The 27,770-nt window shown below is 43.1% G+C and overlaps 1 protein-coding gene and 1 long non-coding RNA gene across 6 annotated transcripts in view; one reads left to right on the top strand and one right to left on the bottom strand.

The window, feature by feature from the left end:
• Positions 1 to 25,287, top strand: part of tex2 (testis expressed 2) — a 30,515-nt gene extending 5,228 nt beyond the window's left edge. For all 5 annotated transcript variants that reach the window (XM_085271118.1, XM_085271119.1, XM_085271115.1 and 2 more), the window contains exons 3-13: positions 11,409 to 13,149; positions 14,015 to 14,215; positions 15,134 to 15,497; positions 16,105 to 16,400; positions 16,688 to 16,831; positions 16,959 to 17,058; positions 19,125 to 19,245; positions 19,856 to 19,978; positions 20,276 to 20,485; positions 21,004 to 21,124; positions 23,400 to 25,287. In XM_085271118.1, the coding sequence (XP_085127244.1) occupies positions 11,431 to 13,149; positions 14,015 to 14,215; positions 15,134 to 15,497; positions 16,105 to 16,400; positions 16,688 to 16,831; positions 16,959 to 17,058; positions 19,125 to 19,245; positions 19,856 to 19,978; positions 20,276 to 20,485; positions 21,004 to 21,124; positions 23,400 to 23,546 (3,546 nt within the window). In that variant the 5' untranslated portion in view covers positions 11,409 to 11,430 and the 3' untranslated portion in view covers positions 23,547 to 25,287. The remainder of the gene's footprint in view (positions 1 to 11,408; positions 13,150 to 14,014; positions 14,216 to 15,133; positions 15,498 to 16,104; positions 16,401 to 16,687; positions 16,832 to 16,958; positions 17,059 to 19,124; positions 19,246 to 19,855; positions 19,979 to 20,275; positions 20,486 to 21,003; positions 21,125 to 23,399) is intronic.
• Positions 25,288 to 26,591: 1,304 nt separating this feature from the next.
• On the bottom strand, positions 26,592 to 27,689 carry LOC146576095 (uncharacterized). The gene is made up of 4 exons (XR_014892214.1): positions 27,445 to 27,689; positions 27,260 to 27,346; positions 27,010 to 27,048; positions 26,592 to 26,870 (listed from the first exon to the last, which is right to left on the bottom strand). It is a non-coding gene; the product is annotated as an uncharacterized LOC146576095 (long non-coding RNA).
• Positions 27,690 to 27,770: the final 81 nt, after the last annotated feature.

The raw sequence follows: 27,770 nt of genomic DNA, 5'->3' as shown, positions 1-27,770 counted from the left end.
GGGCTGAAAATAATCCCCAACAAATACTGTCTAATGACAGTTTGCTAAAAGCACTTTGTCATTTCCGCATGAAGTTATAACATGATCGTATCTGCAGTGGTCTGGTTTTTCTTTCACGCAATCTTCGCAGAACATGGCTCAACTTATTACAGGTGGATTTTTGAGAGATTTCTCGTGTCAAGCCTGATTTTAAACTGCCTGTGACAGCACAATGTAATGGCTGAATTGTGGGTGTCCTACTTAAGAATGAGAAATGGAGCTTTTCAGCTGCTGACAACTCATGAGGGTATTGCAGGCTCTCATTACCGCCACTATTGTTGAGTGTGTGTCTGATCACACGCTCAACAAGCTAGATATAGGGGGGAAAAAATGGCACATTTCAACACGAAGAACCATTGTTTGAAAACCGCCCCCTGTTATTTTATGTCATTAATATGCTAATGAGCCCCTGTGTCGAAGCCTCTATTGTGCGCCACTTCACTGTCAAAAATGAGCCGCAAAGAAAGGAGATTAGATATTTCGAGCTGTTTATTGGGCTGGAATCGTTTAATGATGCTGGTTTTGCAGGCTGTGTTGATACTGTGGGTCTACTTGGTAAATATTGAATAAAAACATAGATGTGAATGTAATTTAAATAGTTCTTCTAAATGCCCTGAAGGCTTGCAGCAACTTTAAGGAGCAATCCATGAATAGAAATTCAAAATCTAGGTTGCTTCCCTACATTTAGGCCTCTTTAATGCTGGCAGTTTGTCCTGTCCCTGTGAACAGAATATTACAGAAATATCTTAAAGGAACAATGGATTTGGGAGATCACGATCACAAGCCTTGCCAGGCTTCAAGCTATGCGCTTGTAGCTGAGCCAAGCTAGTTCTGACCAATAACAACCTTCCTACTGGCCAGCAAGATTACACAGCTATGGTCCTGCCTGCTTAAGGTTTTCCATTACATCATTTCAATAGGCTTTTGCCTCACCCTTTAAATCTGCCCAGGTTTAGATTAATTTTTCACCAAGATCTTGAGTTGATGATTGGAGACTCAGACTGCTGCCTATTCCTCTGCACATCCCCAAAGATTCATAATGGGATTGAGGTCTGTACTCTGTGGTGGCCAATTATGTGTCTGCAGGGAATGGAAAAAAATCCATTGATGGAAAAACTTGGTCATCCATTTGCAATGGAAGACTCATACCTGCTTGTTTAGTTAAATCCATGTGGTGCCTTTTTTTTTTTTTTTTGCCAGGCTGAAGGCCTGTTAGGCCTGTGCATTGGCTAGTTTCTGTACTTTTAGACAAAAGCTGCAACCATTAAGTTTGCAAATGTTATTGCTTAAATTTGTTTTGCTGCTCAGCTAATAGCAAACGGCAAATGTCCACTAATCAAGGTAAGCTTAAGCAGGAATTACATTTCCCACGTCCACTAGGGTTCACTCAGATTTCATCATCAGATGGTTAGCGTAAGGATCCGTACAGACGTCCGTGTGCCTGCCTGTTTTTTGGGACCACGTAGACTAGTCCACAGAGAATTTACATTACAGTGCAACTATGCCTGTGCCCCAGGCAGTGGACTTCAAGTGGAGGTAAAAAGAAAAATAACAGGATGAGCACTCAACAGTCAGGTTTCCAGCTGTCCATGTCCACAGTGGAGTATTATCTAAGCTTAAATCATTAATGGCTGTATAGTGAGTGAAGGTAAATGTGATGTGTGGTGCCCCTCCAATGATTCCCAGTCAGCAGATAGCATTAAGTGGGTGGATAGCTCTACATTAATTAGGTAAAATATTAGATTGAATGGATGTGTTTTCTGAATTCCTGCCTAGCATATCAAAAAGAGCATGCTCAACTTTCCATATTGGTCCTGGCACATCAAGTTAGGACAAGTAGTCACTTGGACTCAAGTGTCCACATAGGAAAAAATACACACTTATGTGGTAGCTAGAAACTGTAGAAAGTCAGTGACATTTGGGGATTTCAAGCAACAACCAGTGGGCAGGTCCCCAAATGAAACATTTCTTAACTTTAAGGTTAAGAGACAGGGTGGCCCACTAATTGCCAGCTGCACTTTCACTTGTCGCCCAATGTGGGACGTTCACACATGAAGCAATTCTCTTGTTTGCATTGCTTTATCGCCAATGGTCGGTTGTGAGCAGAAATTCCAGGAAACCTTTGCCTAGGTAACTTTTTAATCTATTTGCCATCTTATCACATGTCAATCATCTGTTTGCTTGTTGAAGTTGTCAAATGTTACTGACTCTCTGTGGTCTCTGGTAACCAAATCAGCACAAATCACCTCCCTTAACGCCCACTCGCATCCTGATTCTTCTGACCTGAGTGGGGCTTGGTTTCAAGCTCCTTAGACTCCGGTGTAGACGCAGCTCTTAATTTTTGTCAGCTTCAAGGTGACCAACTGAAGAGACTACCAATAAGAAAGATGAAGAGAGAAGCTGAACATGAATGGTTGTGCCTGTCCAGGATGTACCCTGCTTCTTGGCCTAAGACGCCGGGGATTGGCTTCAACTCCCCTGTGACCCTGAACTGAATAAGCAGTTAAGAAAATGGATGCACATTTTATACTTTGTCAAAAATCACTGACATTTTAGCACTCAGGAACACATTTCACTTTTGATCTGATACTTTAGTAAGTTGGGAAGTGTTTGCTACCTACAATATATTATATAAGTCTGACAGACGATTCATACTGCAGTATGAATCGTTGGTGGAAGGTGTGCAACCTGAAGGCTGTAATATTAGTGTCTATTTCTGTCCTACTTTTTTTCAAATCTAATTTCCTTGTGTGATTTTCAGTTACTAAATGTGTGAAACCTAACAAAAACTGGCACTGTATCTACTGCTCTCAGCCACAAACAGCAGCACTACTGTTTAATGTTTCAGCAATATAGACGACTTATTTGTGACAGTCAGCTTTATCCACAGAGACACACATTTTTCTGTCTTTTTTTTCTGCCCCTCACGTCTCCCCCTATTCCCTCCGTTTCTCCATTCATCGTGTAATTGGATGGATTATGACTAATGCCAAATCCTCCAGCTGTTTTCGGGTCATCAAGCAGCTTTTACATGGATTATAAATAACTTAATATGTTTGTATTGGATGCCTGCATGTTTGTGTGCGTTCAGTCAGGATTGCACGTTCGTTTGCCTTTTGATCTGTCAAATTGGGTAAGACGCTGCCAGATTTGGATATCTATCCCAAATCTGTTCTTTATCGAAGCGAAGCGTCAAACCAGCTATTTGAACAAATCAGCTGCTTGTAATGTTGGTAACAGGCACATGTTCATCTCAACACTCAAAGAGAACATTAAAGTTGGCTTAAGTTGTCAGGAGAAAGTTTATTGATGTTGACAACCATAATCAGAGTTTATTAATTGATCGGGGACATTCGCATCTTAGGCAACACAATCCCCAAAATGACCAATTGATGTGCATCACATTCTCTTTTTCACATATCTCAGAAGTTTTACATCTGAGATCTGGGTTTTGTCGTTTCTTTTTCTTGTTCTGTGGCTTTGTACCCACACATCCTACACACGCGCACACACACACTGAACACAGTTCGCTGACAGCTTTGTGCTAACAAACCCTCCACACCACACACTCCTCAGAGCGCACCATTACAGAGCGAGAAGAAGCTGCCCTCCCTAACAAAAGGATGCAGACACGAGTGCAGAGCAAGATGAAAGCTTCTCGGTTGGCATGGCAACCACCCGATCATCTGCCGCACGGCGAGGTTGGATGTTTGACGTGTCGATGGTGCATTCTGGGTTAGAGAGACAGAGGACGAGAGGGAGAGGTGAAGAAAACTGGTTTGATCCAGCTCAGTTGAGCGTGTGCTCTTTATCTGGCTTGGCTTTTATTTTATTGTTGTTTTACGTCTTTCTTTAAGAGAGAGCTGCATGATTCAGCTCACCATCAAACCGCTCCTCAGTGTTTCCTCTGAGCTCAACTGGAGCTCATCAAACTACCAGCTCGTGTACTGTCAGACCCTGGAGGTGGACTGTGTTAAGCTCTGTGTGCTTGTGTGTTTTATATGAGAATGTTACACAGCAAGTGTTGTTGTTGTGCAAACGTGCTGGTCTAACAGGCTGAGTGTGAGACAGGCAGTGGTGATCACTGCTGATGTGAATGCCCAAAAATAGTCAGTAAAACTGAATGTGACATGTCCGTTATGTCCATGTCCACACTCAGGTTTAACATTACAAAGGTGTGATGCAAAAGTGGGGGGTACAGTATCAAAAGGACGTTTCGCTTTTGCATTTGGGGGCTATTTAACTTGCATAACGTGTCTTATTTTAGACTTTTGCAAAGAAAATGTTCAAAAATGTCTTTATTTTAAAATACTGTCTTGTCTGTTGACATACATTTACCGTTACACTTTGCTAGTACTGGGCTGGACCCCCCTTTTTCCATAAATTCGTAGATTTTACAAGGTGCTAGAAACGTTCCTGTGAGATTTTGGTCCATTTTGACATGAGAACATCATATAGTTGCTGCAGATTTGTCGGCTGCACATCCACAATGTGACTCTACTGTTCTGGCCACATCCCAAACAGGGGTGCACATAAGTGGTCTGCAGGTGCGCATTCGCTGTCAAAATAAAAGACGCGCACAAGATAAGAAGTTGCAACGCGCGTTTGCGTCCATATAAAAAGCACAGTTTTTGTCCGCTAGAGTGGGATTTTCACGGCATATTCTGCACCACACCTCTGTGCGTTCATCATTTGTTTGAAGCCAGCTCACCTCCTGCAATCACTTTTCCGAGAATACGCGCTTCTTTTGCGGTTCGGACTCCTTCTGACATTTCTTTGGAGGTGGAGGAAAACCAAAGTAATTGCTTAAAGGAGCTTCTTCTACATCTTTCTACATCTACATCGTTCTAAACAAATGTCTGTCCTCCTCCAGAAAATATTATGGACGCAAACGCGCGTTGCAACTTCTTATCTGGTGCGCGTCTTTTATTTTGACAGCGAATGCGCACCCGCGGACCACTTATGTGCACCCCGGATCCCAAAGGTTGTATTGAGATCTGGTGACTGCTTAAGTTTGAGCTTTGTAGAATCCGAGCTGCTGGAATCAGATCAGAAAATGGATACACTAGAGTCATAAAGGGATGGACATGGTCAGCAACAATACTCAGGGAGGCTTTTGTGTTGATATTTTCTGTGTACGCCATTACACCACCAGCACCCTAAACCATTGATACCAGGTAGAATGGACCAGTGCTTTCATATTATTTGCACCAAATTCTGACCTTGCCATCCAACTATTGCAGCAGAAATTGAGTTTCATCAGACCAGACAATATTTTTCCAATCGTCTTTTTCTCCAATTATGTTGAGCCTGTGTGAACTGCAGCCCTGTTTCCTGTTCTTAGTGGACAGGAGTTGTACCTTGTGTGGTCTTCTGCTGCTATCGCTCATCTGTTTCAAGGTTTAATGTGTGCATTCAGAGATGCCCATCTGCATACCTTGGTTGTAACAAGTGGCTGCTTGAGTTACAGTTTTTTTCCTATCAGACTGAAACCATCTGGTCATTCTCCTCTAAACTCTGACATGATCCACACAGAGAACAGCCACTCGCTGCATACTTTTCTGACCATTCTCTGTAAATCTCTTGGGAAATCCCAGCAGATCAGCTGTTGCTGAAATATTCCAGCCTATATGGCACCACCAATCATACCAGGTGACTTAAATAGCCTTTCTTCCCCATTCTGATGTTTGAACTAAAGCTAAAGGTCTAGACCATGTCTGTATTCTTAAATGTGTTGAGCTGCTGACATGTGGTGGGCTGATTACATATTTGCATCAGCAAACACTTTAACAGAGAGGCTGATGAATGCATATGCAAAATAAGAGTTTGGTTAACACATATTTAAAGAATACATTTGAGAAAACTTGCAATGCAAAATACAAAATGTGAAAAACACATTAAAACCCATTTTCTCTCTTTTTTTCACACACCGAGCCCGAAATAAATTTGCCGTCATTTACTTTACAGATTTACCGAAAGGTTTGTTTGCATATCAAAAATGGATTTATTCCCGGCTGCTGACAATAATTTGGAATTTTTCTGATTAATAAATGCAGATATAATCCCCTCTCTAAAAAAAACTCTAATGTTGACAAATCGAAGCACGAATTCTGAATCTTGCTTCAGCCATTATTCAGATTTCTGTTTTAAAAACCTGTGAAATTAGCATACATTTAAAAGTCTAATTCCTTATTTGCATCCTTAAAAGAGCCATTCGAAACACTTCGAAAAAGAACAAAAAAAAAGTCATGTTCTTGGTAAGTAACCAGCTCACGATAAGCCAACACTGCAGGAACTACAAGACACGATCGCAGATCTTTACAGAGGTGATGTTGATTAATGCCCGCTCAATTGCCAACAAGTCTTATATTTTAAATGACTTGTTCTGTGCAGAGACGCTTGATTTTATGTTTATCTCTGAGACGTGGCAGCGTGAGAATGAAGTCTCACATCTTTTAGAGCTTTGTCCCGCAGACTGTTCGTTTCTCTGTGCACCTCGGATATCTCGACGAGGAGGTGGAACAGCTGTAATTTTTAAAAAAGACATTTTTATGCCAGATGATCTCTTCGAGCTGTTACAATTCTTTCGAGATGATCGTGATAAAAATTGGAAGAGATCAGCCCATGTACGGTATCTTAATTTATCGTCCACCTGGGTCTGCTGCATCTTTTCTGGCAGACTTGCAAGAACTTTTAATTTCCACTATTAAACTGGGCAAGGTCGTCATTGTTGGAGACTTCAACATTCATGCAGAAGACTCATCAAATAGTACCACTAAGGAGTTCCTGAGCATCATGGACTCTTTTAATTTTGTTCAGCATGTATCAGGCCCTACTCACACTGCTGGGCATACTCTGGACTTGGTCTTCACTTATGGCATTTCCCTTGACCACGTGAATTTAAATGACGTTGTTTTTAGCGACCATAAGTCAGTCTCTTTTAATGTGTCTGTCAACTCAGAGTCTCTTCCCCAAGGTTTTTTTAGGCGCAGGCGCTTTATTGATGACTCTGTTATTTCTAAATTTTCTTCCCTTTTCAGCCTTTCAGTCGGTGGCACCAAGGCTGTGGAACAGTCTACCACCACAACTACGTTTGGCTGACTCTGTGTAAAAAGCAGTTAAAAACTTTATTATTTAAACAGGCCTTCTGTTAATCAACACTTTTGAATTTGCATTATTTATATTGTCTATTTTATTACTTGATGTTTTCTTTATTTTAACCTTTGTGCACAGCGCTTTGTGACTGCCTGTCTACGAAAAAAAGTTCATGTCATTTAGTAGCGATTTTAAATCTTGTCTTTGTCTGTTGAATATACTATTATACTGCTTAAATCCTTTTTAGTCTCCCATCTGTGCGCTGTAAACGGCCAGTCTGGTGCTGGGGGACGACACCTCCACTGCCTCGCAGAGCTATTTTAAGAACTGCTTGTGTTGCTTCTTCACTGTGAGAGTCAAGTCAGGGACTCCTTGGCTGATAAAAGCGGGCGTAGTCCGGCTTTCGTGTTGGTCTATGATCGTGATGACCTCTCTTCATTTGCGTTCGACTCTTCTGATTTAGGTCACGGTGGGAAATGTTTGGATTCTTTCCCAGCTGACACGCTCTGACTCGCCCTCTGTGCAATATGCTGCATGTAAGCAAACAAAGTCCAGTACAGTTTGCGTAATAGGGCCAGGGTGCCCGTGATGACTGGGACCTGCGTTCTCCTAGGAGCGAGCAGCAGAGTATGAAACAAGGTGGGTCGTGTGTTTACCTGCTCTGAGCTTTTGTGTGACTCGTGTGCTCGGCGACAAAGCCTCCTCGACCTTTGTGTCTTTTTCTGTTTCTCTCCCTCCGCTCGCTTTAGCTGCTCAGACTATTCTCCCCTTTGTCTCGGTTTGCTTGCACCCTACTCATCCAGGCAACTGTGCGCATCACAAGTCCACAGAGTGTGAGTGTGCGTGCACTCGTTAGTGAGTGAGGCCTCTGTGTATCTCGGTTGTTAGTGACAATCAATTGCGCCATCATCCCCCTCCCCCGCCCTGCACCCTGCGTTCATCTCCGATCTCTCTGTCTCACTCGATTTATCTTCCCGCCGTCGCCCTCCCCTTTCAGTCCCTTCGCTGACTCGCTTCTTCTTTTGATGTCCTCTCTGTTCTTCTCTCGCAACCATTTTTCACCCAGTGGGCTCACGTCACTCCTGCACGCCTGCTTTTATTTCTTTTCTTTTCTGTTTGTTTATCTAAAGGTAAAATGTCTTTGCGGAAATGAACTTTGCAGACTTTAGGCGAGGTCACGCCGGGCTGTCCTGAACACCCGCCAGTCACCTTGTTATTTAATTACAGGGATGCACTTAATAGGTTGGGATTAACTAGGAAACAACAACAACTTGGTACTGGCCCTAAAAACCCAGTGTTGACTAAAACTCCCACCTTTCCTTTAGCAGCCCACTTCTCATGTTCCCTTTCTGTGTCTAATAATGGATAGCAGAGAATTTCTGTGGAGTAGATGCACTTTGAATTGAAGCAGGATGTTGGTATTGGACAAGGATGTTTTTGTGTATAATATTGATTAGCAGACTCTACATTACAAAAACATTGCTTTATGTAGAAGTCGTCATTGAACACCTTTTACACGGGCTGCTGTGCCCTGTGCTGACATGCTTGTTGCCCTGTAGCCTGTTCAGCCTCTTATGTCATTATGTTACCTTGCTGCTTTTAACCTCCCTCCCTTTCTCTGAAGTCTCCATAGGGCTGGCTTGAGCTGATTAGAGAGGCCATGCTTGCATTGATTAATTGGATGAGTCTCGTCTCCATGCCAGTCTCCTCTCGTCTCACAGTAGTGGCTAAAACAAACACACGCAAGGCGTTTAATGGCAGTGGAGCTTTGATGACAGGAAGTACCCGAAACTGTGGGTGTGTCAGCAAACACAGTGTTGGTGTGAACCTGAATAGCACTCATCTTAACAGCAAACCTTACGTCTACAGAGGAGAACAGTACCTTAAAAGGTGTAGGTGCGTGCAAGCGTGCTATGTTTTGCATTGATTCAGTGTGCGATTTTTATTTTTTCATTTTTTTGTCTTTTGGCTGCACCTTGCTAAAACCTGACTCTGAGAAAACTTGGAAACGTTGCTCCCTGCTCACCTTGTCAGCCTCCATAATGCTTTAATTCGTCCTTCAGGCTCTGATGACAACAACAACCTCTCCCATCTCCATGACTCTGTCTCCCCACTTAATTTGTCTCCTCTCCATGCTCTCCTCTCACTCTCATCCACTTCCCCTCATCTTTTTCGTCCTCCCTGTTTTCTCTCTCCTCCTGTCTTTAAGTAAATTCTGCTTCAAAAGCTTGTCTCTGAAAGGTCGTCTGCTGCTTCTGCAGACCCCCTGTGGCCTTTCATCTTTCTTCTTTATGTTGCTCTTTTTTTCCCTGTATCTGTCATTTTCTTTTGTTGTTTTTATTCGATCTGCTCTGCCCCTAGCACTTACCATGGCAGAACCAACAGCACACACGCATATACTGAAAATGACACACACAAAACCTATTGTAGCTCAGCCAAGTGAATGGCTGGCTGGGAAAGTCAAACGCTCTGTTATTCCATCCCGGCAAATGCAATCTCTGGAGATACAGTGCCAACCAGAGAGCCCCTAAGGGGCACTGAGGCTTTCTCAGAAATGCAGACAATCACACAAGCTTACTGCTATGTTGTCCCTCTCCCATCCCTCCTTCTTCCATTACAGACCTTTTTTTTTTTTTTTTTTTTTTTTTATATCAACCAGCTGAAAGCCCCAACACCAAAGAGGCTGCATGGTGTTGTGTGCACAAACAGCATGTTTGCACATATGTGTGCTCTGACTGTTTGATCATGCTAACCAAGGATGAGGAAGAATAAACAAGCACAATAACTCAATAACGACGCGAGGCCTCATTCAGTGAAATCATTGCATGATGAACGACTGCGGTTCCACTGTGTCGACTACACAAAAGACGCCTTGTTTCTGTGATCGCTTCAGCTGAACGGCCCACTTTGTGGTGTCATTATGACCCGTATATTGTTTTGGATTGGTGAGGGAAAGTGGGTTTTGTTTTTTTTTTTTTTCTTGTCATGTGAATGTTTGTCTTTTTTAAGGTCAAATAAGGTCAACCCTTTATAGAATCTCTTATCTTTAAAACTGGTCTTAAAATGCTGCTGCCTTTGTTTGTATTGGCAACATTCAGGAAGTCATACTGGTATATGTGGATTCTAAATATCACGTTTTAGTTTGCATCCAAATATCATGTCATGTTTGAACTTTGCTTACCTGTAATGCTTTAATTTTATTGTACTGCAAACTTCAATGTTTAAAAAGAAATCTCATGAAAAGCCGCCCAGAGAGTGAGCTGGCTCGGGGGAGGTTTGAGCTCTTGGAGTGCTCCTTCTTTTGATCCGTTCTCATTTTCACCTCTTTTCAGTATTTAACCCGCTGCATTCTTTCCCCCTTTGGAGGGTGGAGTTAAACACAGCTGAAATGTTGATGGCCCTTCTTCTTGAGACTTGTGAGCTCTGAAGTAACCCATTAATCATGTTGCCATAGTGGGATGAGTGACTGGGTGCTTGTAAGACAGAGCGGGAGAGAGATAGAGGCTTGGCCTGAGAGCAACTCGGTCTTCCGGCTACAACCTTACATAATGAGAGCTAATGGGTTGGGGAACATAGACATACCTGTCCAGTCCACTCACATTAGGGTGAACAGAAAGCTGCAAGGCTGTTCTTTTCTGTCTCAAGTACTGTATGTACAAGGAGTGCATTTAGAGCTCGTGGGGGTCTCTGCAGTTGTCACATGAACTCGAGAACTCTTTCATCAACAGCACCTCGTGCAGGAATGTGTTCAGTCAGTTTAACCGGGTAGACACTTCTTTAGCTTACCATTTATTAGTTGAGGGCAGTTAGCAACCAATAATTTCATGATGCATAGTAAAAATCTTGAAGTGTTTAGCCATTAATGTATTTTGTGCTGCTGGGTAACAAATTTAATAGTTTAATTTATACTTTTATCTACTTGGCTGTCATTCTCTATGGGTGTCAGTTTTCTACTGCTTATCGACTACTTCCAGTAGTTTTCCGCTCAGACCATTTTGTTCAGGCCTGCTCAATTCTGTAATTAAATTGCAATGTAATTTTTTTCCCCATTGGTTGATCTCATCTTCCCACCTATCCCCTGGCTACTGCAGAAGTGGCCCTCAGGGTACTTATACGTCTGGTTTGAAATCGCTGATTAAATCGAATTGCCAATTTGTACTACAAACACTACAGCCTCCCTCCCCCCTGCACTGATGCACTATTGCTTCATTGTTTTTTATTAACCACGTGTTCCCACTGTCTCTGTGTTTTGTTTTGTTTTTCCCCCCCCCCAGGCCGTGAGCCCTGTGCAGGGTGATGATGAGCAGTCAGGGCGGCAGCAGCAGGGGAAGTGGCCAGCATGCTGCCACTCCGCCCCCTCGTCACACCCCTGGACCCAAGCTGCAGGTCCAGCGTTCCCACTCTCGTGACACCATCACCATACACTTCTCTGCTCTGGGGAAAGAGGAAGACGATGAGGAAGAGGAGCTCTTTGGGATACCCGCTGGATCTGTTAAAGACAAGTCTGTCCTCGATGGTACAGGGGGGCTTCAAGGTCCAGCTTCAGCAGCTGATGACCGGTGCGTTGCTACAGGCTTGGAAGCAAAAGAGGAACTGCTGTTTGAATCTGCTGGTGCAGACACCCCCTCGGGACCTGCTGTTCTCCCAGTTTTATCTACCACCTTATCTGTGCAGCCCTCAGACCCTCAGCCACACACACACTCTCCTGCCTTGACTATTAATCCCACATCCACCCTCTCCTCCAATCCTCCTGCCAGCTCCTCCTGGCCGTCTGAACGGCTCCCGGTCAATCCCTCCCCCGCAAGCTCCAGCTCCTCTTCACCATGCAAGTCTGCAGCACTGTCATCCTCCAAGCCTTTTCTTAGTCTGGTTAGGTCTTTGTCCAATGACGTTGAGTCTCGAGAAACTGTCCCTTCACTTTCCACCGTAGCACCAACCCACGCACGTCATCGACACTTAATGAAGTCTTTTGTTAAGTCTCTGTCCACGGACGCTTCCAAGGCTGACCATTCGGAAGGGCCTCTTCAGCATCAGCAAATACAGCCATCCCATCGGCCTCCACCTCGCAACATGCAACTCTTCAAACAGTTCTCCCAACCCCGTTTATCCTCCAGTCCCGTCATCGTCACTCAAGCAGGTGGAGACTCTAAAACAGCCCCCTCCTCCCCCATCATGTCTCCAGATGGTAGGTCCTTCTTCAAAGTCCAAGAGGTGGAGGCCAAGATAGAGGATACCAAGCGGCGGCTATCGGAGGTGATGTCAGACCCTCTGCAGCTTTTTAGTAAGATAATGGGGGATGAGTCTGGTACGGGGTCTGCTGGAAGTGCTGCTTATCGTGCCAAATCGCTGTCCTCCAGCGCGTCGGAGCTCAGCGGAGTAACAGCGGTAAATGGACACGGAGAAGGTGGCAACAACTACAGCATCAAAGAGGAGGAAGGGGCAGAAGGAGAAGACGAGGAAGAAACCCCCACAGCTAAGGGCCCAGAGTCAGGTTTTTTCTCTTTCCCATCACTCGCGCCAGCCCTCACCCAGGCCTCATCTTCTGCCCTCCACAAATCTCCCTCTCTCACTCTGGGCCGCTGTTCGATGTCAGCCCTGGTAGCTCGACAGGAAGACGAGGACTTCTGTGAGCTGTACAGCGAAGACTTTGAGTTATGTACTGACACAGAGACACCGGACGGTGATCGTTCTGGGTCCCGGCAACCCCATACTGGTAGCACTGGTTTGTGTAGTGAGCTCGATCCAGAGGACGAGAGAGCCGAAGAGGAGGCCGAGACCTTACCCGTGACTGGTCTCATTATTTTAACACAGTTGGTGTATTGGTATTTGGTGCTTCCTGTGCCACCCTGTGTGTGCTCAGTAGTGCACGGGATAATAGCGGGGTTTGCGTTGGCGTTGCTCGTGCTTTGGCTGTCATCCCCTCAGCCCTCCTCATCAGTGAGCAGAAAAAGGAGGCGAAGGATAGAGCAATGGAATGTGGCCCAGCTGGATATTAAGGAACCAGGGATATTCAAGGTAAAGGCAAAACATGTGACTTCAAAAGTAAACTTGTGATTAGTTTTCCCAAGTGTGGTGCCTATGTTCAGTTTGTCCTTACTCTGAAGAAGACTATATGTTTCTACTCTGTTATTTCAGTTGAATTGCCTTTGTTAACACAGTGCCCTTCGGGAACAAAAAGGTAGGAGTTTGGATGAGAATTCAATCTGTGCAGCCTGTTGGGGAATCACGAGGTTGTGTTGCACTTCTTCTCCAGTGATGGCTCCAGTTTTTCTTTAAGCGAAACATTTTAATGACAGCACCACCGTTTGCTCCTTATTCTCGAGTAACCTCAGAAAATCAGAAGAGAAATCTTTAGTAATTTGACAGAGTTATGCAAGCATGTGTATGTGTGTGTGCCTTAGTGGGTACTAAGCGATTGCACAGGATAGCCTGATGGCTAGAGGCCACAGCTGTTCCAAAAAGAGGAGCTCTGCAGAACATGATACAGGCAGATGAACGACAGCCCCTCGGGCACACAAGTGTGGGGAAGCGGTCCAACAAGCTTTGTCTTTTTCTTCATACTTGTCTTTCTTTGGGAATACACAAAGTCTCAGATGCCCCACTTTATCTTTTGCTGTGTTGCATAAATTTTAAGCAAGAATGTCTTTTTAAATCAATGGTATGTGATACATAGTGGAGATTCAATAAACTGCGTTTTTTGGCACTTTAATGATGGTTTCATTTTTTATCTCAGGAGGTTACTTAGTTAATTTGAGCAAATTAATTCTCTGGTTTTAAACTGAAAATCTGATGTGTGTATAAAAGACTGTGCAAAAGTCTTGAGAGGTGACTCGAGTTTTACTTCATTGTAGCTGAAAAGTCTTCTGCTTCTCTCTCGCAGGGCTGGATGAATGAGATCCACAGCTATGACCCGGAGACGTACCATGCCACCCTGACCCACTCCGTTTACGTCCGTCTAGAGGGCTCAGTCCTGCGTCTGTCCAAGCCCAACCGGAACATCTCCCGTCGTGCCACACACAATGAGCCTAAACCTGACGTCACTTACATCAGCCAGAAGATCTACGACCTGACTGACAGCAAGGTGCGGTGGCTTAAACAAACCTTTTGGTCATGGAAAGAGAGATTTTTGCTAACACCACTCAAAGACGAGGGGGAAATTAATGTGTTAAGTGTGTGTGCGCGTCTCCTCAGTGTATTACTGTGCTTGATGATAAGCTTAACATTTAGTGACATCGAGCACACGTCCCGTCACATTTGCCTTTGCCCGACTGCATGCTCGCTAATAGGTCATGCTCAGTGACAATCACAGCTTGTGACTCGTAGACTGTGTGTAAACGTAGAGTGAATATCACAGGTCACTGACCTTATATACACAGTTGTGTATCTTGTGTACTAGCGCACTGATTCAACAGTTTTGCATATCTCAAGGCACAGCTGACATTTCTCATGTCAGTGTATCACAGAGCAAAAGGTTTCATCATGTACCCTTAACCTACTCTTCTTCTCTGGTTTCCTAAAGTGCCCTTTCTCAGTTATTATTGTAGATACTTAGTGTGTAGTTTATTCAGACACTCGTACAGGAAAAGCATCCCTGAAGGTCCAATTTCTGCTCATGGTGTTATTGTTTTAATCTGAGATCCAATACCGCTCCAACCCATTACAACCACAGGGATGAATGAAGTGCTGCTGTATGTATTAGAGAATTGTTGGCCTATAGCAAGAACAAAAGCAGAAGTACATGAACCTTTCCAGCCCTGAATGGTGCCAAATCTTGGTTACTTATCAACAGAAAACAGGCATATTCTTACATTTATTGCCACCAGTTGTTTCCACTCATACCCTCAGGTATCAATCTGCCGCATAAAAATGTGAACACTTTTTCTCTTTATCTTCTTTTCTTTATAATCATTCTGTTGCCCTAGAAACACCAATAAAGAAATAAAGAAAGCACTCATGTTCATGAGATTGATTTAGTGAAGTCAGTCTTTATACCCCACAGATATACCTGATGCCTCAGAGCCTGGCTAGGAAGAGAGTTTGGAACAAGAAATACCCCATTTGCATTGAGCTGGCCAAGCAGGATGACTTCATGTCCAAGGCCCAGGGAGAGAGGCCTGAAGCTGGGGAAGAAAAATCGACAGTTCAGAGTGAGAAGGTGGAGAAAACGGACAAGGGTGAGAAGGCAGAAGGATCGGCGTCAGCAGAGGAACCCAAAAAACCAACCTTTGGAGGCGGGGATTTGACTATCTACCTTTTCGGGAGGACGGGTCGGGAAAAGGAAGAGTGGTTCCGTAGATTTCTTCTAGCATCCCGAATGAAATCAGAGGGAAGAGGTGGCAGTCTGCCTAGCATCTGCAAGAATGGTGAGCTTCACACTGTCCCAGATCAAGGTGCAAACACACACACACGTAAAGCATTTGTTATCCATGTTCTTTCTTTCTTTCTTTTTTTTACACACCTGTATTTGCACAGACACGCGCCATTCTTCGATGTCAGAATAGCCGTTCTATTAAGTAGGCAACTGCGCAGCAATCAGATCTGTGCATAAGCCCCAGCTTAGGGACTGCCAATCCCCTCAACTAAGTGAACCGATGAGTGTGGTGGGTCAGCAGGATTACAAGCACAGAGCATCAGCGTATTATAGCATCACTTTCCACAGTGGGATGTAAGCCTGTGCGGAGGAGGCCTTATACAAAGAGAAATGCCAAAATTGTGTGGGTCAGGAGATAAAGGTAGTAAAGGTAGGGCTGGATTACTGGAAAGCAGTGTACAGCATGCTAATTCAGAGTGCTGCAGTCTACTGTGAGAAAGGAATACAAAAATAGCTGACAGCTATCTAAGGCTAATTAAATTTTGAGCATTTATTATTATTGTATACAAATCTGGAATCACTAAAAATGTTCCGTGTTCTAGCATAATTGTGTCAAAACACCCCCTTCACATCCCACATTTCCTTCCTTCCATTTGTAGCCTTCTTACCCTCCCACAGTCGCAGTAGCAGCTTTCAATCTGTCGGAGGCCTGGAGGCTGACAGCAGGAGCAGCAGCCGGGGAAGCCTGGAGGAGCTGTCTCAGTCTCAGTCTCGTCACAGAGAGACCACCGCCGCTCTCTCCTGTGGCTCTACTGCAGGCTTGAAGCAGAAGATGCTGTTGGACTATAATGTCTACATGGCCAAATACGTGAGTCCCCAGGTGCCGCCTAGAAGCCCGACTGCCACTGACAGCGCTAGGAACAGCCCGGATAGCAGCCCCCAGACTACCAAAAAGGTAGGAGACAGATGGATGCATGTCAGGCTGAATAGAAAAAGATTGTCATCCAAAGTGGGCATCTATCAAAAGCCCCCCCTGGGGTCTGCACGTCTAAACCACAATATCAACTAAATCAGTCTGTTGTCACCTGAAGTTACCCCAGAGAGCTCCGAACCACTGGCAACTCAGTGAATCTTACTGAAGGGTTGCTGGGAGCAAACTCAATATATCAAGCTCAAGCTTGATGCAGAAAATGATTATAGATATTCAAAACTGCCATTCATACATGTATGTGTGTCCTTTAGCTGCGTAGGAGTTCAGAGGAGACTGCGGAGCCTGAGGCCTGGGTAAATGCATTTCTGGGAAGGATATTCTGGGACTTCCTGGGAGAGAAATATTGGGCCAATGTAGTCTCCAAAAAGATCCAAATGAAGCTCAGTAAGATCAGGGTGAGTAGTAGTAGTAGCAGTAGCTACAGTTAGTAATATCCAAATGCAAGAAGATTTCCTCAAGCGATAGAGATTTGTCTTTGCGTTGGCTGTATTTGTATCTTTTTCCGTACATGTTGTCTTTTAGCTGCCATATGTTATGAATGAGCTGACTCTGACAGAGCTAGACATGGGCTTCTCCATTCCTAAGATCCTCCGTGCCTCCAAACCTTCAGTGGACCACCAAGGTAGGAAGAAAATTACATTAGGTGTGTTATTTTTTTTACATTTTTGTGGGTGCTTTCAAGGTTTCTTATTTTTATCTTACTCGAGCCACTTATTAATTCTGTCTTTTCCCCAACCCGTCTTCTTCACCTTTCATACCATATCTCCATCTTATTCCTCTTCTCACTAGATTAAGCCATAACCCCCTACCCTCCAACACTCTGTCCTTCTCTCCTCTGGAGTCTAGCCTTTCTGCATGTTTGCTCTATTAAGCCACAGTAATTAAACCTCATGTCTTGGCTCCCCCTCATCCATTACTGAAACACTGACTCACCCAGCCTGCTTTAAGCCTGAGCAAAGGGACTAGTTTGACACAGAAACAGAGCAGAGATGTGTATTAATTCCAGCTGGTTTAAGGCAAAAAAAGAGATTGTTAAAAGCTTCAGTCATTTGGGGTGGGGTTTTTTTTTTAGTTTTTTTTTTTAAATTTGTCATTTCTTAAAATATGATGATTATACACTTGCTAGCCATTTTGTTAGGTATTGTTCAACTGGTCGAATGCGTCATTAGCCAATCACATGGCAGCAACTTAGTACATTTAAGCATGTAGACATGGTCAAGATGACCTGCTGAAGCTAAGGCTATAATTGACATGAGCTCACCGAAATTGGACAACAGAAGAAAAATGTCGAATGCTGAAGACTTCACTGGATTCAAATGGCCTCCACAGTCACCAGAGCTCAAGATCTCTGGAGCACCTTTGAAACCAAAATCTGTGAGAAATGTTTCCAGCACCTTTTCGAATCTGTCTCATGAAGAATTAAGACCCTTCTGAAGGCAAAAGGGGGTCCAACTAGTAAGGTGTACCTCATAAAGTGTCCAGTGAATGTAAATGTCATGAGGAGCCGCCGTGTTAAAATTTTTGTTTATCAATTCCAGATTAAGAACATTCAGTTTTTCTTGATCTTAGGTCTAAAGATTCTTGTTGTTCAGTTGTTGGAGCAGGGTGTCTGCAGAGCTCACAAATGTGTCTGAACCTATACATCCTCAGATATATACTAACAAAGCATCATTAGCCGATGATGAAATGTGCGCTTTCATCCTGCATGAACTGAACACGCTTGTGATTTCTTCTCTTGTGTGATGATGGTAAAATTGAGGGAAAGGCAGCTTCTCAATGCCTTATTTATGGGGAGACATGGCTTGATTGACAATGTTTACACTGTGCTTCGATAACCGCACAATACACACAAACTGATGTTTGTCAGTTGTGCAAAGATGTGAAAATGAGCTAGAGGCTTATAAGAAACAAGTGGGTATAACATTCTTGACGTTAGTGTATGCACAGAACCATTTTAACCATCTTAGCATGCAGACATTTCATAATTAGCTCAGAGGAGAGTCGGGCTGAAGCGTCACTTTTGCAATTGCTTGGTCATGCACATGCTGCACAAATGGAAATTATTAATGTGGAGGCAAATTCACCACACTATATGACAATGAGAGCGATTTAAAGGAATATCTAATGCACGATTGCTGTGATATGTTTCCCGGTTCTACATCTGTCTGTGGTAGAGATGTGTTGGCTCCTTCAAATTTAATGAGAAAATCCAGACGGTCTCTTCCAGCTGTTTGTCTCGTGCTAGACAATGAGACACTGTCTTCCATGATGTGTCTTGCTGCTGTCATGTAGCTTCTCTCTGGCACTGCTGTCACACAGACTGTACGAATCAATGAGCATTTACAGGGAGAGGGAAAGTGAAGAGAAGGGAGGGGGGCAGACAGAGGGGATAATAAACGTCAGTTACCGGCTGCAGACGTTCGCTGTGCAAACAGCAGGGGGATCGTAATCTGAATAATTCTCCTGCCGCCCGCTGAGGAGTGGGACGTGTAAACAGGAAGTAGCTTAATAAAGAACTGCTTCCTGATAGGTGACCTTTTTTTAGGTAGATGAGCACTACAGTTAACCTTGCAACAATTAAACACAAATCATTAGGTTGTTATTGATTTTCCTTATGCTATTGACGAGGATGTCAGCAGGCATGGGTTTGGTATAAAAAACATCATAAGTCTTTGTTTTCTTTCTCAGGTTTGTGGTTTGATCTGGAGGTCTCCTACACGGGCTCTTTCCTCATGACGCTGGAGACCAAGATGAACTTGGCCCGTTTGGGAAAGGAGGGCGAGGGCCTTGGAGAACATGGGAAAGATTGGTGAGGCTTTAAAAGTGCATTTCTTCTTTTATGCAGAATAATGAAGCTGAGTGAAGCTCGGTCTGATTTTATTTTGTTTTTAAGAAGGCTTCCAGATTTTAGAGTCGTCCTCCACAGCTTGTCCTGATTCCTCCGTGTTTGTTTTTCTTCTTATTGTCTCATTCTCAGTGACAGTGCCAAAATAAAATGTGTGAAGGATTCGATTTTCTGCTAAAGAAAACCAGCTCTGAGTCGGATGGTAATCGGGTGCATTTGCATTTTTAGAGCCATATTAGTTGTCACATGCGTTTTTCACAGTTCCTCCCCTTTTGTCGTGTTGCCTTTTCCCTCCTTCTCTTTATATACTAATCCTTCCCGTGGATGCTTACCGCTGTGGACATGTGTACAGTAAACTGGCGAGTTTGGGAATTGGATGCCTACAGTCGCTGTCCCTGAAACAATACATTTTGTTACCCATTTGGGTTATTGGATCTTTTTTTGAGTGAGATCGGTGGAGAAGTAGTTCCTGGGATACATTTAATGGGAATTAATAGTGATTGATAAGGGCTCTTTGCAAAGCCACTGGGGCCTGACTTTGCAACATGAGTGCTTGTTTATGTGTGCGTGACAGGTCAAGGCCACGGACATACTGTCTGGCAGACAGTGACGAGGAATCGTCTAGTGCCGGTTCATCGGACGAGGAGGATCCTCCAGAACTCCTCAGTGACAAACCTGTTCTGCCTGGAGCAGAGGGGTGAGCAAATGTCTCTTTCTAACAACATTAGTGCACCTCCGAATTGAAAATGGAATATTCAGAACCGTACTGAGGTTCTGAAACAGAACATTTTTCCTTTTTCTATCCAACCAGCCACCCACTCAGACATACATATTTGAAAGCTCGCTGATGATTTAATGTAGCACCCGGTCACTTGCACACATAGCCCCTCGATAGTGGGTGCTGAGTAGCAAGAGATGCCGTTATGAATTAATTATGAACCTGACTCACTCCTTGTCTCCCCTCCTCCTCTGTTTCCATCATCGACTTGCGTAGTTATGTGGGAGGCCACAGACCCAGCAAGATCATGCGCTTTGTGGACAAGATAGCCAAGTCGAAGTACTTCCAGAAAGCCACAGAGACGGAGTTCATCAAGAAGAAGATGGAGGAAGTATCCAACACGCCCTTGTTGCTCACCGTAGAGGTGCAAGAGTGCCGCGGGACTCTGGCTGTCAACATCCCACCTCCCCCCACAGACAGGATATGGTATGTTTAGGAGGATGTGGAAAATTGCAGGATGGAGTTGGTATGTCACAATCTATGTGAATGGCTTGAGATTATAGCACTGCACCCTCTGCTGGGCAAAAAAAACAACACAAGCAAGTGATGAGAGAATAAAAATGTTTAATCACATCTAAGAAATGAGGGCACAAAGGTGTGTTTTCCATTAAAGATGTGGAACATTGAAGCCTTAAATACACACTGATTTATGTTTGGCTTAATTAATACGAACTTCTTTATTTGCGCCACTAAATAGGTGCTAAGAAAAATATAATTAAAACAACATATAGAAAAATCTGTTTCTGTTGCATGCTATATATGTTTTGCATGTTTTCCTCCATGTTTTTACCTTTTTTCTCCTTAAATACTGCTAATATGTATTTTTTTTTTTTTATTGAAATGAAGCAGTCATTTAAGGAAAAACCCATCAATCGACATCTGTTTCATGAAGCTGGTCTGAAAATTCAACACGATTATCACAAACTTCTCTTTTTGGCTGTCAGGTATGGTTTTCGGAGTCCGCCTCACCTGGAGCTCAAAGCACGGCCCAAACTCGGTGAAAGGGAGGTGACGCTGGTGCATGTAACAGAGTGGATTGAGAAGAAACTGGATCAGGAGTTCCAGGTATACACTGGGAGAAACAAGCACCGGTGAAATCTAATCTTAAGTCATAATAAAGTCTACTTATTGTCCATTTGCAAGTTCAATTGTTAAAAACGAGGAATTGCATGGTTTTAAATTTACACTCGCTGGTCACTTCATTTACTATACCCGCTGAACTGTTCATTATTGCAGATATCTAATCAGCCAATCACATGGCAAAACGCAAATACATTAAGACATGTAGGCATGGTTAAGACAACTTGATGAAGTTCAAACTGAGCATCAGAATGGGGAAGGAAGGTGACGTAAGTGACTTTGAATGTGGTATAGTAGTTGATGCCAGACGGGCTGGTCTGAATATTTCAGAAACTGCTGATCTACTGGGATTTCCCCACACAGCCGTCTCTATGGTTTACAGAGAATGGTCAGAAAAGAAAGAAAAATATTTAGTGAGCAGCAGTTGTGTGGATGAAAATGCCTTGCCAATGTAAAAGGTCAGAAGAGAATGGCTAGACTGTTTTAAGGGCAAGAGTACCTCAAATAAGCACTCATTACACCCAAGATATGCAGAAAGGCATCTCTACATACAGATGGACTACAGCAGCAGAAGACCACCCTGGGTGCCAGTGTGGTCAGATAAGAACAGCAAACTGAGGCTACAATTTGAAAGATTTGACAACAGAAGATTGGAAAATGTTACCTGGTCTGACGATTCTTGATATCTGTTGCAATGATCATTAGAATCAGAATTTGACATGGATCTGTCTTGTGTTGTATTAATGATTCAGGTTTGTGGACTTTGGGCTAGTTCTGGTTCTAGTTGCTGACCACATCCACCCCTTTGTTACCACAGTGGACCCATCTTCTGATGGCTGTTTCCACCATGTTAACGCACCATGCCACAAAGCTCAAATCATCTTAAAACTGTGTTCTTGAACACACAGTGACCATGTTCAAATGGCCTCCAGAGTCACCAGATCTCAGTTTAATAGGGAACCTTTTGGAAATGTTGGAATGGGAGATTCTCATCATTGATGTGCAGCCGATAAATCTGAAGCAACTGTGTGATGCTGTGATGTCCATATGGACCAAAGTCTCTGAGGAATGTTTCCAGCACCTTATTGATTCTGTGCCATGAATTAAGTTAGCTCTGAAGGTAAAAACCGGGTCCAACTTAGTACTAGCACGGTGTAATGAAGTGGCTGGTGAGTGTTCAGTTTGAATTTGACACTCTGTTTGGAACTGAACAAGGGATTTTAAGTATTTAGCACATCCGAATACACCTTAAACCAGTGGTGTCCAAACCCAGGCCTCGAGGCTCGGTTTCCTGCAGGTTTTAGATGTGTCCTTGATCCATCACAGCTGATTTGAATGGATAAATGACCTCCTCAACATGTCTTGAGGTTCTCCAGAGGCCTAGTAATGAACTAATCATTTGATTCAAGTGTGTAGACCCAGGGTGAGATCTAAAACTTGCAGGACACCGGCCCTCGAGGCCTGGAGTTGGCCTTAAACCAATGTTCTTTATGTAAAATACCTTTGGCCTATTTAGAATTACCACCCATGTGTGCATAGGAGGAACATGTAGATCCAAACAGAAAGTTTTAACCAGTAGGTTTAAATCCAATATGTTGTTAATACATTGTGCTATTTTCAATTGAATATAGTAAAAAAAAAAAACTCCAAATCACTGGAATCTGTTTTTACGTTTAACACAGCACCTTAACCTTTTTTGTAAACATGGGTGCATTTAGTGCATGATGTCATATCCTGTGGTATTTATCAACTGATGTTTGAAAGTCTACCATTGGCATGGCCGAGAAGCTCAAAGTTTACTCACCAAGGACAAAGAGCACCTCTGCAAACTACCGCAGCAAATTGTCCCTGTCAGGTTTACCACACATCAACATTTATCTCTGCCTCCTCCTCAGGGGCTGTAATTACGTTTTGGCCCCCTCCACAATGCTTCTAGTAAAATATAGCGCTGCGGTGCACACTGTTGTCATTTGTGAGCAAGTGTTTACATCTGGCTTTCAACAAACGCTGGACTCAGGCTTTATTGGGTTTCAGACATAACAATACAGGGTTGCTTTGTTGCTTTCTTGTTAAAAGAGATAGTTTGAAACTTTATTTTTGTTTTCATTTTGTATGTTTTTGATGACAAAACTAGAATTTATAGGTTCTGTTCCTCTAATAGTCTCTCACAGTGGTTTTCGAGTAAACATGCTTCACTGTCCTCCACCATATTTATTGCTAATCCTTGTTTTTTTTTTTGTTTTTTTTCATCATTTCACAGAAAATATTTGTGATGCCAAACATGGATGATGTGTGGCTACCCATAATGCACTCTGCCATGGATACGCGTTCAAATGCCAACTTGTTTACTGTGACAAATGATGCCTTGAAGGATCCAGAACCCGAATCTGATGTCTCTGACATGTGAAGGCACGCTGCTCGAGGTGTTCAATGACAAGCTTTTTATCGCCACGTCCCCGCCCCGTCTCAGAGATCACAGCTCCAGCAGTGGGCTCGGTCGGCTCCCTGGTATTTTTACCAGTACTCCAGTCCTGCTGTCGCACCGCTCCATGAAGGCTGTGCTTCAAAACGATCTGAAATCTACTCATATCTGGCTATTAAAAGCAAACAGAAGAGAACAGTGACTCACAGACTGCCGATCATTCACACAGTTTTAGTGTGACATCAAATATTATGATTCACTCTGATGAAATTACTTTTTTGAGGGACATGGTTAAAGTGTGTGTGTGTGTGTGTGTGTGTGTGTGTGTGTGTGTGTGTGTGTGTGTGTGTGTGTCATGGTGGATTGACAAATAGCCATCCGATCCAACCAGAGGAACCATAATACCTGTGATGTACAGCTGCCCCAAACGTGATAGTTGTACAGTGTAAACCTTTTATGTGACGTTTCTAATTGACTGGTTTATTGTTACTATAACTCTTTGAGAACTCCTGAGGCCACTAAACGAAGATTGTGTATATCTGAGCGAGCAAACACCTGACAGAATATTCCTTTAAATTCGCAGGCGATTTCGCCGAAAACCCCAGCATCTGTGATTACATGTTTCACAGGGATGTCGAGACACATTTATCAACCACTCACACTGCTGCCTGTGCCGGCTGCCTGGCACCTATATGCAAACCAATCAACGGCTCTGCGTCTATAAGACACCGGGCCTGTTTAGAATAAAGGACTGTCATTATGCTTTTTACCTGTGTCATAGGACTTACAGAGGAGTCGTGTGAATTGAAGTACATCTGCAAACGCAGCAGCAAAACATTGCCTAGGTCTATTGAATGTATACATAGGAATGCAGCTCTTTAGCTGTGCAATGGAATAGCTCATTCACTAAAAACGTGCTTCTAAGCAACATGTTTCAAGCGCTCTTTTCGTGTTATGTTCAGAGTCGACAAAAAGTAATAATTTTCTATTTTTTATTGCCAAAGCAATCTTTCAGTGTGGTTTAAAGAAAGAAACCAGAGGGTTGTGTATGAGGTAAACAGAAATTCAGAAGATGGAGAAAAATAATCTGCAGGGAGTGATTTTAATGAGCAGGAGACTGAAACACTTTTAGTTTAAATGGAAACACATAAACTCAGAAATGTGTAGTTTAAAGAGCTGGGACATCCACTCTTGCTGTTTTATTTTAAATCAATAACATACTGGATATTAGCCATATTATTTAATGCTCTCAGCAGACATCCAGCTAATGAATGCTCCGTTTCTGTTGAATTATTTATTGATTTCCTTTTTTTAAATGCTGTCTACTGTTGTACACATTAAAGGATTACATGACATACACTAGAACTACAGGATCTTTGTAATCTGCCAAGACGCCCTGCTTTACAGGTGACTTTTACTTTATATGTCCAGACATGTGTGTTGACAAGTGTATGAGGCAGAAAGTGCCTTTAAAGTAAATTAAACATTCCTCCATAGTGAGCCGCCGTGTTTCTTGCATCAGTTGAGAATAGGAAAAGGGGAAAAAAAAGTCTTTGTGCCATTACTGTGTCTGTTAAGACATGCCCATTTTGGTTTTTCATGTCTCGGTGTTGTTTATTTGCACAAGTGATGACAATATCAAACATTGCTGTTGTGTTCAGTGATGTTGCAGAATGTTACGTTTCTGATCATTGTGGATCAATAAAATCTTTTTGCTCGGAAAGAATACGTATGGATTTGATGTTCTGACAGAAGAGATGAGGAATGAGAAGCCGGAGCCAGATTCTCATCAGAAGACATGCATTTATATGCTGTTTCGCTTCATAAGGTACGCCTGTTCAATCACAAGGTGCCAACTCAGTGAGTTGAGGCGTATCAAGATGAGATACACCAGAATGGAGAAGAAAGGTGTTTTAACTGACTTGGCATGGTTGTTGATGCCAGATGGGCTGGTATCTACTGGGATTTTCCTGCACAATCATCTATTAATGTAACAGGGAATGTTCCAAAGGAGAAACTATTCAGTGAAAAACGCTTTACTGATGTGAGAGGAGGGCGGGAAGAATGCTTTGAGCTGATTGGAAGGCAACAGTACTCAAATAACCACTTGTTATGACTAAAGTATGCAGAAGAGCACCCTCTAATTACACACCAAACAAACCTTGAAGCAGATGGGCTACTGCAGCAGAAGACCACACAGGGTGCCACTCATGTTAGCTAAGCACAATCCACAGGCTACAACCCACAAAATTAGACAATGCAAGGTCTCTGTGTTCCCACTCGTGACCTGGAAACTGATAGTTTGATCTGCTGAGAGTTGTCTCAACTCCCGAAACAAATCTGTGGGTAGAGACGTTGCACAGGTGTCATTTGTGGAAGTGTTTATACACGTGAAGTAGTGGTGGCACATCACTGGATGATATGAAGCCTGCTGAGAGTTGGACTTTAAGATATTCAACAAATGAACTTTATCATTTCCAATTATAAATATAGTGGCTATAACAGCCACTTATGAGATGATGCCGCTGTCCCATGTCATAAGTGGCATCTTATTTTTGTTAACCAGTTTTTCCTAGCCCCGTCTGCTCTCATCTGGGGGAAGAGGAATCAAGGACGTGAAGTATGAAAGACAACACTTCACAATCTAAAAATAGTATGTGCGTGGATGTACATTCACTTGACAAAAATATTCAGTATTTAACCGGCTGCATTTCTTCTTTTTAAACATCTGACTTGTGGTGTCAAATTAAGTGTTAATGCTAACAGATGTGCTGACACCACAGACGGATGTTAAACTCCGTCACGTGGGCAGCTTCCGCACTTTGAGAACACTATACCTGAACTTCATCTCGAGTCTGTGTCTTGCTTTAAAAGAGAGACTTGGTGAAATAAAAGCCAAGAAACCCCAGTTATGACAAGACATGACTTGATCTTGCACTGCTCTCCACCTTTGAGTGGCCACGGAAGAGGCCAGCCAGGTTCAGAGGAGTGCCCAGAAATAAGTTAAAATAACAAAAACGACGCTGTTGGTTTGTGGAAAAATGCTTTATTCTTTTTAAAGAGTCAAGATTCAAAGTGTTTATTGTCATGCGTCACAAGAGAAAAGGCATTTCTCTGTGCAATGAAATTCTTTCTTTGCTGTCCACCCGCAGATGTCGATTAATATATACAATAAAAATAGAACAAATACAAATAGTACAAATAAAATAAAAACAAAGATGGAAAACCCCCCCCCCAAAAAAAACATGTTTATCTGAGACACTGCAACTTCAAGCCTGGGTCCACTTCTTGAGCATCACAGGCTGGTCCCTGAAGAAGAAAACAAATAAGCTCAGTTGTTAACAAGCTGTTTATAAAGATCTTTGAGGGGGGCAGATCAATAATGTCTTCAAATTTATCAGAAGACTTATCAGTTACAATCATTTTGGATTACACTCAAATTACTTACTGTGTCATTATCCTGAACATCCATTCACACTGAAGGCCCCTGTGCAGAAAATGATAAAAAAAAAAAAAAAAAAAAAAAAAGCTTAAGTGCATGTGATTGATTGATTACAAATCCTGACCTGTGTTAGTGACTCAACTCAGATTTCAATTCTGACTTCATTTTCAGATCAGAAGTCTAACGCACGAAAACTCATCATCCATGAACCAAAGGGAAAACACATTTTCTGTACTTCATATTTCTGACTTCATACCTCGCTGCTGGCCGTCCTCCACGAGACTGTATGACACCACCCTGTCCACGTGAAGTGCAGAAAACATCCACTAGAGCAATCACCATCCTATTTCACAAAGAGACCAAAATACCTGGTTACAGATGGGAGCTCAAGCGGGTTGTATTTTTATTTAGTTTTTTTTTTTTTTTTAAATAAGTTCTTACCTTCGTTTTCTTTGCTCATGCGGCCTAGTCAAGTCCCGCTGCTCAAACGCGCAGTCATTGCTTTCAGTGCTCAAACTTTACACCTCCCCATCATATATGCACTGGCAGTCAGCTGCAATAATAATAACTACAACATAAAATTTCATAGCCAAATTAAACACGACCATGCCGCAGTTCGCTTGCCCAACGCTGAAAAGCATGCTTCCCACACTCTTCGCAGACCGCTGTAGAAAATGTCCCCCGGATCTATTTTATACCACATCCGGTGTCCGTATCGCTTTTCTCATTGGCTCACAGACTCTCGACATTTCCCCTCCTCCACTCGT

Source organism: Mchenga conophoros, linkage group LG4 (assembly GCF_057382185.1).
Source record: "Mchenga conophoros isolate Kocher_MC1m ecotype Shallow Benthic linkage group LG4, M_conophoros_male_GT1.1, whole genome shotgun sequence".
Lineage (NCBI taxonomy): Eukaryota > Metazoa > Chordata > Actinopteri > Cichliformes > Cichlidae > Mchenga > Mchenga conophoros.
This window is presented reverse-complemented; position numbering and strand designations above follow the sequence as displayed.